General features: G+C 35.5%; 1 protein-coding gene across 1 annotated transcript; it reads left to right on the top strand.

The window, feature by feature from the left end:
- Window positions 1-6,338: 6,338 nt before the first annotated feature.
- Window positions 6,339-9,566, top strand: LOC113335024 (syntaxin-41-like). Its single transcript, XM_026581242.1, has 8 exons — window positions 6,339-6,906; window positions 7,601-7,877; window positions 8,092-8,181; window positions 8,345-8,419; window positions 8,573-8,650; window positions 8,738-8,803; window positions 8,907-8,987; window positions 9,075-9,566. The coding sequence occupies exons 1-8, from the start codon at window positions 6,698-6,700 to the stop codon at window positions 9,180-9,182; spliced, it is 984 nt and encodes a 327-aa protein (XP_026437027.1). The 5' UTR covers window positions 6,339-6,697; the 3' UTR covers window positions 9,183-9,566.
- The last annotated feature ends 2,844 nt before the right edge of the window (window positions 9,567-12,410 follow it).

Raw genomic sequence — 12,410 nt, 5'->3', positions numbered from 1 at the left:
GACTTCTACGCTGACCAATCACCAATGCTTTCTCAACAAAATAGTTGCAAGTATATCAGTGCTTAATGTAATATCCTAATTGGCTTTACTATTCATAGGAAAATAGATTGAAAATATAATTTGGTTAGTCCGGTGCGTATGCACCAGGGTAGAGGCTTGTAATCTATAATAAGGATAGAAAAGTCATTTCATAACACCATTGAACCGATCAAAATGCTCCAAGTTGACTAATTAACTAGGTATGGTGGAATAATTAACTGAATGGGGAATTTCCACTAATTTCAAGAATCCTAGGGCAATTTTCCAAGATGACCCCCCAAATTGGGGCATTACAGTTATTTTCCCGTATTCAGGATAATAGGTAATCCTACAAGCAGAAAAAAAAAGGGTTGGAGTCCTTCCCTGAAAAAAATTAACATATGTCATTCCAAATAATTTTGGAGCTGATCGACAGAGAGTTATCCATGTACTATAGAGCCCATAGTCTTTAATATTCTAACAAGAGAAACCAGAGATAATCCAACCAACCACAAAGTTACAGTTATTTTATACTGCATCAATGATGTTGCTACCGATGCTTCTCCAGAAAAAAATGAGGTTTATGTTTAGGGTCGTATCAGGGTATCTTAAAGGTGTATCCATCTTTGGAATACAAGGATGTATTTTTAATTCCTAAAATAAAAAAATGGAGATACGATATGCAAACGTTGATGCAAATTAGAGAAACTGTATTGACTTTACTATTAAACGAAAGTTGCATGAATGAAGAATAGATACTAGGATTATGGGGACAATAAGAAAAATTGTTGAGTTTGAAATTGACAAAGGGAAAATTTGAATTTTGAAAAGATGATAACGTGGAAGATAATAGTGATTCTTAAAACCGGTTATGAACCAGTTCTCAATAATTTTACCACTTGAATAGAGATCGACATATATTTCAATAAGTGATAGTTATGTCTTATGGACATGGTGATAAAAACAACCGTATGAAAAAAAGCACAACTGGTATGTCTGACTCGAAATCAAACAACTTCCATATCTCACAACTAGAATATAAAATATATTGATGCAACAAGAAAAATTAATGGTCCACTAGAAAAAAGGAGACCACAATAAGAAAAGACAATGATACAAAAATTAGCAAAACTGAAAAAACGTGTCAAGAGTAGGTAATGAGTGATACCAAAGCACCAAAGAAGCAACATAACTATATATTAAACCGAAGAAACTAAATAAAACACCCAAAACTTAATTAATGTTGATGCATCGACATGTAATCGAGGAAAAGTGAAGAAAATCATGGGGTAAAAATAGACAAAAATGAAAAAACAAAACTCGATTGGCAAAGTTTTTTTTTTCTTTAAAAAAAAATTTAAAAGTCGGGGATTGTACATTCTTTAAACATAACATTTAGATCCTAGTTTGATCATAATCATCATGTTTAGTTATTTTATCAGCTAAGAGTTACTGGTACTTTTAACATGGGAGCATTTCCAGGAACCAAAGAAGACCACATCGATATATAACCAAGAAAAATGGGGTTCTTCTATTTTTGAGTTCATAGATTGGGATAGAAGTATATTTCCGTTATTTTGAAGTGCAATAATACTAATTTCAAGTTCATCTTTTCTAATGCATGTTCACCATGTGGCTACACCATTCGTGGAAATATTTGGAGTGATTTGGCTCAAATAAGACAACGGTCTCAGGAAGCTTGGTGTCTAGATAGTGACATGAGCGCCGGTATAAGTGATGCTTAGAGAAATAGAAATGGTGGTGACCTTAGAAATCATAAATTCTAAGTGATTTTATCAACAATATGGATCTACTGGATCTTCCTCTAAGTGAAGGAGCATATACATGGAGTGACAAATAGGATAATCCTCTACTTTGTATGCTAGATAAATTTTTGGTGGATGTAGCTTTTGATAGTAAATATTGTAGGGCTACTCAAGCTTCTTACTCAGAACCATTTCTTACCATAACCATATTATGTTTGAATTAGTACCAGATTCGTGAAATAAGTTCCCATTTAGAATGGACTATCATTGGGTGCTTCATAAAGGCTTTTGTGAAAATGTGGAGATGTGATGGGGTGCGATGAATTTTCCTCGTACTCCTAGCTATGTTCTATTAAGAAAACTTCAGAATTTAAAATTATTTTTGAAGGCATGGAGTAGAAGTTTCTTTGATGATTTGAAAAGAAAATAGGAGGAGATGTCTTCAAATATTAATAGATTGAACTTACAGGACGAACAAGCTTTTTTACCTGGCAATCTATTTCTGAAGAGAGCTAGTGATGAAATCAATCTCAATAACATCAAAGTTAATAAAGCTATAATTGCACATCAAAATGCAAAAGTTAAGGGATTTCTTGAGGGTGACATGAATACTGGTTATTTTCATAGCATTGCTAGTAAAATTGTATCTCCAAATTGTCTTCAATAAGGATATGATTAAAGATGACTTAAAGAATTATTATTCACTTTTATTTTCTACTCATAATGTAATACCAAATTTTGACAATATGGTATTTCAGTAAGTAGATAGTCACCAAATGCTTTGGATGGAAGGAGCTTTTGAGGAGGATAAGGTGCATGATATGATTAAAAAATTTGGTACCAACAAGGCTCTTGGGATTGATGGGTACAATATGGAATTCTTCAAGAAATGTTGTAATATTCTGAAACTTGATGTGTTGCTTGCTTTAAGCGAGAAAGGTATGGTAGACTGGAGTTTTAACATGTCATTTATAAAGATAATTCCTAAGAAAGAAAATTCAGCAACTTCTAAGGACTTTAGGCACATAAGTCCTATAAGTAGCTTTTACAAGATACTCTCCAAATTTTTGGCAAACAGAATAAAGAGTGTGATGTCAAGTCTGGTTTCTAACTCTCAAGGTGCATTCGTCAAAGATAAGTGTACTCTACATGGAGTTTAATATCAAATGATGCATTGATAGCAGATTAAAGCAACGAGTACCCGGTATTTTATGCAAAATAGATATAGAGAAAGCATTTGATAACATTAATTGGCACTCCCTATTTGTGATCCTTCAAAAACTTGGCTTCAGCACTAAATGGGTAGCTACCAATGGTACTGTAGTATCTCATTTGCAGACGATGCCGTAATCTTCTTAAATGCAAATAAAGAGGACGTAAGAAGACTACATGTTACTTTGATGATTTTTAAAGTCCTCACAAGTTTGAAACTTAATATGGAGAAGAGTGGAATTACACGTATAAGTGATGACAATTTGGTAAAGGAGTTATTTGTTGAACTTGGTTGTAATACTTCTAAGCTACCTATAATTTATCTTGGGTTACTAGTAGGAGCTGTAAATAAAAATGTTGGGGTGTGGGATTCAGTGATTAAGAGAATGAAGAAGAAGTTGGCTCCATGGAAGAAAATATTTTTGAATAAGGCAAGAAGGTTTACTTTAAGTAGAAGCGCACTTGCAAGTTTAGCCATTTATAATATGTCTTTTCTGCAGATGCCAAATTTTTTGGAGAATAAACTCAATTTTGTAATGCGCCTAAGGGGAGAAGATGAAGATAGTAGAAAGATGAATTGGGTAGCATGGAGGAAAGTTTATAACCAATAAAACAAGGAGGCCTTGGTATTAGGAATTTAAGGTCAATGAATAAATCTCCACTGATAAAATGGTATTTGAGGTATTATAAAGAAAAGCAAGATTTCTGGAGAAGATTAAGCTGCAAAAAGAGTGGAACTGGAGACAACTACATTATTCTAGTAGAGTATTCATTAGTGTGTTGGGATTAAGATAGGTATTGGTAGTGATATACATTTCTTGCATGATTGGTGGTATCAGAAACAAATGTTGAAGCATAAGTTCCCAAGACTACGTGAGCTTAGTTTACAAAAAGATAGTAGCTTTGCAGATATATTTGGAGATTCTTGGACTTTGAACTTCGAAAGATCATTAAATCCATATTAAAGGATTGATTGTTAGAGTTGGGAGACATTTTGAACTCCATTACTCTTCAGATAGATGGGGGAAGATTTCTTGGACGGAGACTTTAATACACGTAAGCTACATTATATGGTATTTTGTATCAGGATCAAAGTCTTTGGATGTTTGCAGGTTGCTTGGACATCAAAAATATTCCTCATAAGGTGAATTTTATAGCGTATGCTTCTTTACATAATTCTTTGTCGACAAGAATGATGTTACTCAACATAGGTGTTGAGGTTTCTAATACGCTGTGTGTATTATGCGATAGAGAAAACGAGAATCTTGATCATCTTTTTATCCATTGTAGCTTGGTTGGTAGTATCTGCAATTATTTTCTAGAGTCTCTGAAGGAATCTTAGGTTATGCCGCTTGAATTCACTATGTTGATTCAAGGGTGCAGAAATGTAAAACTTACGAAAAAAAGCAAAGATAATTGGACTTTGACTATATTCGCTATTTGTGGGAGATTTGGCCGGAAATAAATGTAAAAATTCATGGAAAAAGCAGAAGATATTATGATGAAATGCTAAAGCTTATTAAGAAAATCCCCTTCGTATGGTGCTCTAATAGATCGACTTTTAATTGTTATTCTTTGTTGCGAGTTTTAAGTCATGGAGAGGATGTGCTCTGTAATGATGTTTTATTTTTAATAGGAAAGGAGTTTTATTAAAGGGTTAATTGGTGTTTGCTACTTACATTTTGTCCAACATTAGCATTTGGTCTAACATTGTCCAACTTAGGATTTGGTACTTGGAATTCAAGTTGACTTTCATTGATGAGTTAAGTACAATTTTAAAATAAATCATAATCAAAATATTTATGCATTTACAATTACACCCTTCACTTGGAATGAATTAACCTTGTAATCGCACGCACACATATTTTACACGCTTAGAAGTTCCGACCTAACTCCCCCTCCTTCTTTTCTCTTCCATTTTCGACAGACTTACACCACCACCACCATCGTTTTCCGATAAGAACCTAAATTGCTTAATTCACTCATCGAAAAAGACCAAACCTTCCCGCAAACTGATTAGATCCCATTTCAGTTCATTCATCAATCATCACAGTTATATATCAGAAATTCAAAATCAATAAAACTACTTATTTTGGCTGTAAGTAATTGATCTATACCTCTCATTAATGAAAAAGCAAGCATATCAGTCAGACTAACATATTTCTTCATATCCCAATTTTCTGTCGTCATTTTCTTCCTTAGCATCGCCACCACTCCATAACCAACACCACTAGTTCAAAAAAATTAGCAACAGAAATTCAGTTTTCTATTTAGTGAAATTAGGGTTTTGATTCAGGAATTGGGAGTTCGATTCAGAAAATTGGGGTTTTGATTTGATGCAGCAAATAAGGATTTTGTTTGACTCAGATATTGGAAATTCGATTTAGTGAAATTTGGGTTTTCTATTGGGGATTCAGTAAGTTAGAGTTAGTTGATTCAAAGGGGATTCAGAAATTTGGATTTTAATCCCGTAAATTTATGTGTTGTTGTTGTTGAGATTTTGTGTTATGATTTTCTTTCTTTTTTTGTAAAAAATCCACCAAGCAAATGGTTTTAACGTAAAGAGGAAGAAACAGATGAAACCAGTTTGCAACTTTGTCTCGGAGGCGAAAGATAACTAGTCTTGGACACAGAGGAAGAATAAAGAGTTGGGGCTAATGATATACTCCCTCTGCCCCACTATTAATTGACCCAGTAATACAATTTAGAAATGATTTATCTCTCAAAGTATTCCACGGATATTCGTAAATTTTATATCATTAAAAAGCATTTTTTTTAAACACCTACGCAATGAATATAAACATGAGTATCAAATGATATAAAATCAACTATCAATAGGACAAAATCTAAAAATAAATAGGTCAATTAATAGTGGGACGGAGAGAGTATATGATCTCTTCCCGTAGGTTAAATGGTTTTTCCAAATCCGTTGGATTATATGGCCACTTTAGGGTATATTTATAGATTCGGTATAATTTCTAACAAAAAACTCATTATTATCCGGTCAAAAACTGTCACAGACAATCAACGTCAGTTCGAAGTACCAACCTTTTGGACAAATATTAGTCCAAACACTAATGTTAGACAAAATGTAAGCAAAAATGATTAATCCATCGAAAATTTTCATCGTGGAATGCACCGTATGAGAGGGGTTGGTGGAATCCATTTCAACCCACCCCTATCTCAGTGCAAAGAACGCTCAGCTGGGACCGTTCATCTCCTCACAGTGGATTCCACGGTTAAAACCTTTAGTCAACCTAGCAACTGTGAAATGTAAGTACCAAAAGCTAAGTAACCCTTTTAAATTGAATTTAATATATACCCTTTTTTACTTGAAAAAAAAGAAAAAAAAAAGAATGCAAAAATGACACAATTCCGCGAAATTCAGAGATATTCAACAATTCAGTCCCCGAATCTCAACAAGAAAACGGGAAAAACAAATTTTATTAGTTGAGGAGTGGGCGTAGTATAAGTTTCTTCTCCTATTATGTGTATTTTAGCCTATCATTCGATTTTCCCCTTTGAATCTTCATCATCATCATCAACCGAGGCAGAAGAAACTTCAAATCAAAGCAGTAGCAGTGAAATTTGTAAACCCTAATCTTCGATCCATGAGAAAACCTCATAAACGAATTCAATTTTCAGATCTGTAGAGAGTGATATCGTTAATTTCTTATAGAGATTTTGATTCTTTTTGATAAATGGCAACGAGAAATCGGACTAGTTTGTATAGGAAATATAGAGATGCATTGAAGAGTGTTCGAACTCCTACTTTCTCTTCGTCTTCAGCATCTACTTCGGGTGGTGGTGCTGGTGGTGGTCCTGTGATTGAATTGGTTAATACATCACTATTGAATCCAAATAAGAGATCTTATACTCCTCTAAGTACTGATGATCCTGGAAGTTCTAGGTATGTGTTGTTATAAATTTGTGTTGAGATCTAAATTTTGATAATTTGTATGAATTTGTATCTTCTAGGGTTTTGATTTGGGTATTTAGATGTAGAATTTGTTTCTAGGTTATCACAAAATTGTAGGTATGATTGCCTCGACTATATTTTGGGGCACATTTCCCTTGTGTATTAAAATTGCGCTCGGACAATTGTAATGTAATCTCACAATGATGCCTCGTATGAAATTCACTAGTTCATAGCTCTTGTTAGAGTCTGTATATACAATTGCACACATCTTAGGGCTGTAGAAAACTTGTTCTGGCTTAGAGTGCCAAAACCATGTGGAAGTTGTCGCCCTTGTCACTTTTGGTAATTTGAAATCTTGAAAGCTGAGACTTGGTTTCGTTTAATTGTCACAAGCAACTTGTTGCTCTCTTGTTATGTTGCTTTTCTCCATTCCATGTGGTTCTAAGAGAGACACTATAGTTTAGTAGGATGTAGGCATCTTAATGGGGTATGTATGTAGTAGCTCAAACGACACGATATCCTCAACACAGTACAGAATTCCTATGAGTGATGTGGGTTTACAGTTGATCAAATTATTGGTATCAAGTCATGTACTTATCCTGTAGCTCCGTGTCTTCTGCTTTAGAACTTCTCTTATCTATGTATTTGCTAGACCTTGAGTGAAAATGGTATTTGAATGTTGTAGTGGGGGTGCTCTTACCGTGGGTTTGCCTCCTGCTTGGGTGGATATTTTTGAGGAAATAGGAGTGGACATGCAGCGCGCAAGAACTAAAATGGCTGAATTAGTCAAGGCTCATGCCAAGGCTTTGATGCCCTCTTTTGGAGATGGCAGAGATGATCAACACTTGATTGAGTCGCTTACCCACGAGATTACTGGTCTATTGAAAAGGTCCGAGAAGAGATTACAGAGACTCTCCGCAAGTGGACCGTCTGAGGATTCAAATGTTAGGAAAAATGTACAGGTATGTCGCTCATTTACATTATCCGAGATTTTCAGAAGCACAAAGCATTCTTAACACTCTCAATATACAAGTGAATTTGCTTTCTGAAAAAAAGAAACCCTGAACGTTTTGTTCCTTTAGCCCATTTATTGATGTGAAAATGAAAGGAAATAGCTCAAATCAGTAATGTGTTCTTTTCATTTGATATGGCTTTAATTGCGTGTTTTTCTTGTAGCGCTCTCTTGCTACGGACCTCCAGAACCTCTCAATGGAGCTTCGGAAAAAGCAGTCAACATATTTGAAACGTCTTCAGCAGCAGAAAGAGGTTCACTTGCCTTTGCCTCTTCCTTTTTGTGTTTGCATTATATTGGGGGGCAGACTTATTGCTTGTTACTTTTTCCGCAAGGAGCAAGCGAACCATTTATGGAGCTGCATTAAGCTATTCGAACTAGAAGTTCATTATCGTTCTTCTTTACTTTGTGGTTTAGGGTCAAGACGGGGTTGATTTAGAAATGAATTTGAATGATAGATCAAAATCGGGAGATGATGAATTCGATGATGTGGTATGCACTGTTTCACACAAATTCTTAATTTTGTGTATTTAGTGAAATAGTGATGTGTATTTATTTCCTTCAATAACGCAACTACTGTTCGGTATTTTTTGGAGAATGGAGAGTTTTAAGATTAGTTATCTATTGTGAACATGATATGTTCAGGGATTCACGGACTACCAGATGTCCAAATTAAAGAAAAGCGAAGCATTCACGGCAGAAAGGGAGAGAGAAATCACTCAGGTGACTAGATATCTTCGCGTTTCTTATTCTCTTACATAATGTATGAGAAAGCCTTTTCATGGTTGACTTAATCTGCATTTCACGTAGGTTGTCGAATCAGTAAATGATCTTGCTCAAATTATGAAGGATCTCTCGGTTCTCGTGATAGATCAGGTCCTTACTTTACCACCAATTCCAGTATCAAAGACCGACTTATCTACTTTTGAAGTTTTTTAAAGAGATCCAGTTTGCTCAGCTGACTTCTATTTCACTGCAGGGTACTATTGTCGATCGAATAGATTACAATATTCAGAAGGTGTCGGCCACAATTGAGCAGGGTTACAAGCAATTGCAGAAGGTCCTCTTCATCATTTCTTTATAGTGTATTTGAAAATTTCAGCTAAAATTTATAACCCACTTACATTATCTGTTCAATATACTCCAGGCAGACAGAGCACAACGGAGAGGAGGCATGGTAACATGTGCAACAACTCTTGTTCTCATGTGCTTTGTCATGATGATTCTTCTGATCCTGAAGGAGACCTTGTTTTGATCAAATTGCATATACTGATCTTGAAAGGTCTTTTTCCACAAACAGAATCCTCCTTCGCTTACACTTTCAAACATGCAGAAAGTTAAGAACATAAGATTATGAGTTCTAACGACAGCCTGTCAACTGCAGCTTGGATACTCTAGAATAGAGATTAATCATTCTTAGAGGAAAGAATGTATTTGTTGAGTTCTTATTGTATTTTGTCAGGGTTTTGATATATAAAAATTCTGTAGGGGTTTTCGGATGTTTATATCCCTAACCCTCATTTTTCGGTGACAAGCTATTTTTCACTTCTTGTAGCAAAATTCTTTTATGCAACATAGTGAAAAAAATGAAATAGTAGAAACTAGAAATAAAAATGCATATACAGTCAACTTCTTTGTACTTCTTTTCGCATTTGGTTAACTGTTGAAATTGCAGAGATTATCTATTACATTTCGTGACTGACAATTTCCGTGTCTAATGTTCTTGATCATGGACAATGTCAACAACATATCTAAATATTAATGGAAAACAATGATGGACATGCACTACAAAGCAAATCAGCATCAGAGATGCAAAATACTGGAAAGTTTGTGGAGCAGGTAAGAGTTTCAGGCACTCTTTTTCATGGCTTTCTCACATCCAGAGGCATGACACCTGTAACTAATAGCTTATAAGAATACTCCAGGGTTAGAGTCTCTCTATTTTTCATGGATTACTCGCATCCAGAGGTAAGTATCATGGATCAGGGGAGGCTTACAAATCCGAGCAGCTATGCGCAATGCGAAAACTACACAAGCAATAAAATATAAATGCGGAAAATACACAACTAGAGATCATACAACATCAAGGATTATGTGGAAAAACTCCTCCAAGATGAAGTGTAAAAATCCAGATCTTCCGCTATAATGAATAATGGGTTACACATAATTCTCCAATTTGGGGATAACAACTTCAAGATGCATATAGCACTTGGATAACCAATTAGCCTAATTACACTCACCACTAGGGTGGATCAACAATTCATTCACCTAAATAGGTAAGATTCTCTATCAATTGATAATAACAAGAGTAATAGATACTTACTACTAGAGTTTGAACAAACCCTAGATTTTTCTCCCTTTGAAGAGATGTGGAAATTGATGAAACAATCTTCAGTTCTTCACCAATGAGCCAAACGGATCCTTAGCTATGGGCCATTCTTCTTCCTCTCCAAGATCAACTCAAATCTCATCAAGAAAGAACTTCAATGGTAGTTGCTCACTATCTCTCTTACTTCCTCTTTTTACGGCCTCCCTTTCTTTCTTATTTCATAAATAGGAGATGGAAAAAAACTCTCGACTGTTTTCTTTACTTAGCCTAACAAGGCAACTGTTAGGCAGCATCCCTTAATATGTTAAGGGATAGCTACTATTGGACCATAAATTGTGATAGGCCCAACAATCTCCCCCTCACGACTTATGTCGAGATACCCATCACTGCCAAACCTGCCTTGCTGCAGAAATAAACATGCTTGTACTTTGGTAGCGACTTTGTCATCATATCAGAACCATTGTCATCTGTATGGATCTTCTCAATCTGTAAAACTTTCTCATCGAGAACTTCTTGTATCCACTGGTATCTAATATTGAGGTGCTTGGATCTCGAGTAAAAACTCGAATTCTTACTGAGATGAATGACACTCTGGTTGTCACAATAAACGATGAACCTCTTTTGCTTCACACCGAGTTCTCTTACAAACCTCTTCATCCATATCATCTCCTTGCAAGTCTTTGTAGCTGCAATGTACTCTGCCTCTGTAGTAGATAATGCCACACATCTTTGTAACTTGGACTGCCAAGACACAGCTCCTCCTGCATAGGTAAATAAGTAACCCGATGTCGACTTGAGACTGTCTTGAGTACCTGCCAAATATGAATCTTTGTAACCCACTAACTCTGGGTTATCACCACCATAGCACAAACACATATTAGAAGTACCCCTTAGATACCGTAGTATCTATTTCACTCCTTCTCAATGCTCCATACCAGGATTGGTTAAAAATATGCTTACCACTCCAACTGCATAAGCTATACCTATCCTTGTACACACCATTGAATACATCAAACTACCAACTGCGGACGCATAAGGAATTTTCTCCATCTTCCATTTCTCAGCATCATTTACGGGACATTGATCATGACTTAACTTAAAATGGTTTGGAAGTGGACAACTTACCGGCTCAGACTTGTCCATGTTGAATCTTTTCAACACCTTCTCAATATAGCGTTCTTGTGATATCTACAACTTCCTTGCTTTCCTATCATGAGAGATTTGCATGCCGAGAATACGCTTTGCTGCACCCAAATCTTTCATAGCAAAAGACTTGCTCAGTTCTGACTTCAACATGTCAATTTTTTTCTTATCTTGCCAACAATAGCATGTCATCAACATATAGCAAAAGAATAAGAAATTCACGATCATCAAATTTTTGAATGAATACATAATGATCTGAAGTTGTTCTCTTGTACCCATGTTCCTTCATGAACGATTCAATTTTTTTTTACCATCTTCTATGAGCTTGATTCAAACCATATAAACTCTTCTTTAGCTTGCAAACCATGTGTTCTTTGCCTTTGACTTCAAATCCCTCGGGTTATGCCAGTCACATATCTTCCTGCCAACTCACCGTGAAGAAATGTTGTCTTGATATCTGATTGTTCTATCTCAAGATCCAAATTAGCTGGTAATGCTAAGACATCCCTAATAAAAGGAAATCTCACCACCAGTGAGAAAATCTCATCAAAGTCAACACTCTTTCTTTGCTCATAACCCTCCACAACTAAGCGTGCTTTGTACATTGGTTGCGAGTTACCATCTTCGGCATTGATTCTATACACCCACTTGTTCTTTAGAATTTTCTGGTTCTCTGGCTTTTCAACCAAATCAAAAGTGTCATTCTCTTTCAAAAAGTCCACCACTTCTTTCATGGATTTCAACCACTTCTGACTTTCAGGAACATTAAGAGCTTCTTCATAAAATTTTGGTCCACCTGCATATGTGAGCATCACATACTCATGTGGTGTATACTCTTTTGAAGGTAATCTAGGCCTGCTGGATCTTCTCAACTCAGCTTATGGTTTTTGTTGTTGCACTTCTTGATCAACATCACCCACTGGAATATCTTCATGAGCTCCATCTTCATTATTGTGTTCTTGTTCTTCATTACCATTACCATCAATATCATCATCATGTTGTTCAAGAGAA

This window comes from Papaver somniferum, unplaced genomic scaffold (assembly GCF_003573695.1).
Source record: "Papaver somniferum cultivar HN1 unplaced genomic scaffold, ASM357369v1 unplaced-scaffold_137, whole genome shotgun sequence".
Lineage (NCBI taxonomy): Eukaryota > Viridiplantae > Streptophyta > Magnoliopsida > Ranunculales > Papaveraceae > Papaver > Papaver somniferum.
Note: the sequence above shows the minus strand (reverse complement) of the source record. Positions and strands in the feature narration are given on the sequence as shown.

Coding starts and splice junctions, on each gene's coding strand:
- LOC113335024 (XM_026581242.1), top strand. CDS start 6,698: ATGGCAACGAGAAATCGGACTAGTTTGTATAGGAAATATAGAGATGCA. Junction 6,907..7,600: donor GATGATCCTGGAAGTTCTAG/GTATGTGTTGTT, acceptor TGAATGTTGTAG/TGGGGGTGCTCTTACCGTGG. Junction 8,988..9,074: donor GTTACAAGCAATTGCAGAAG/GTCCTCTTCATC, acceptor AATATACTCCAG/GCAGACAGAGCACAACGGAG.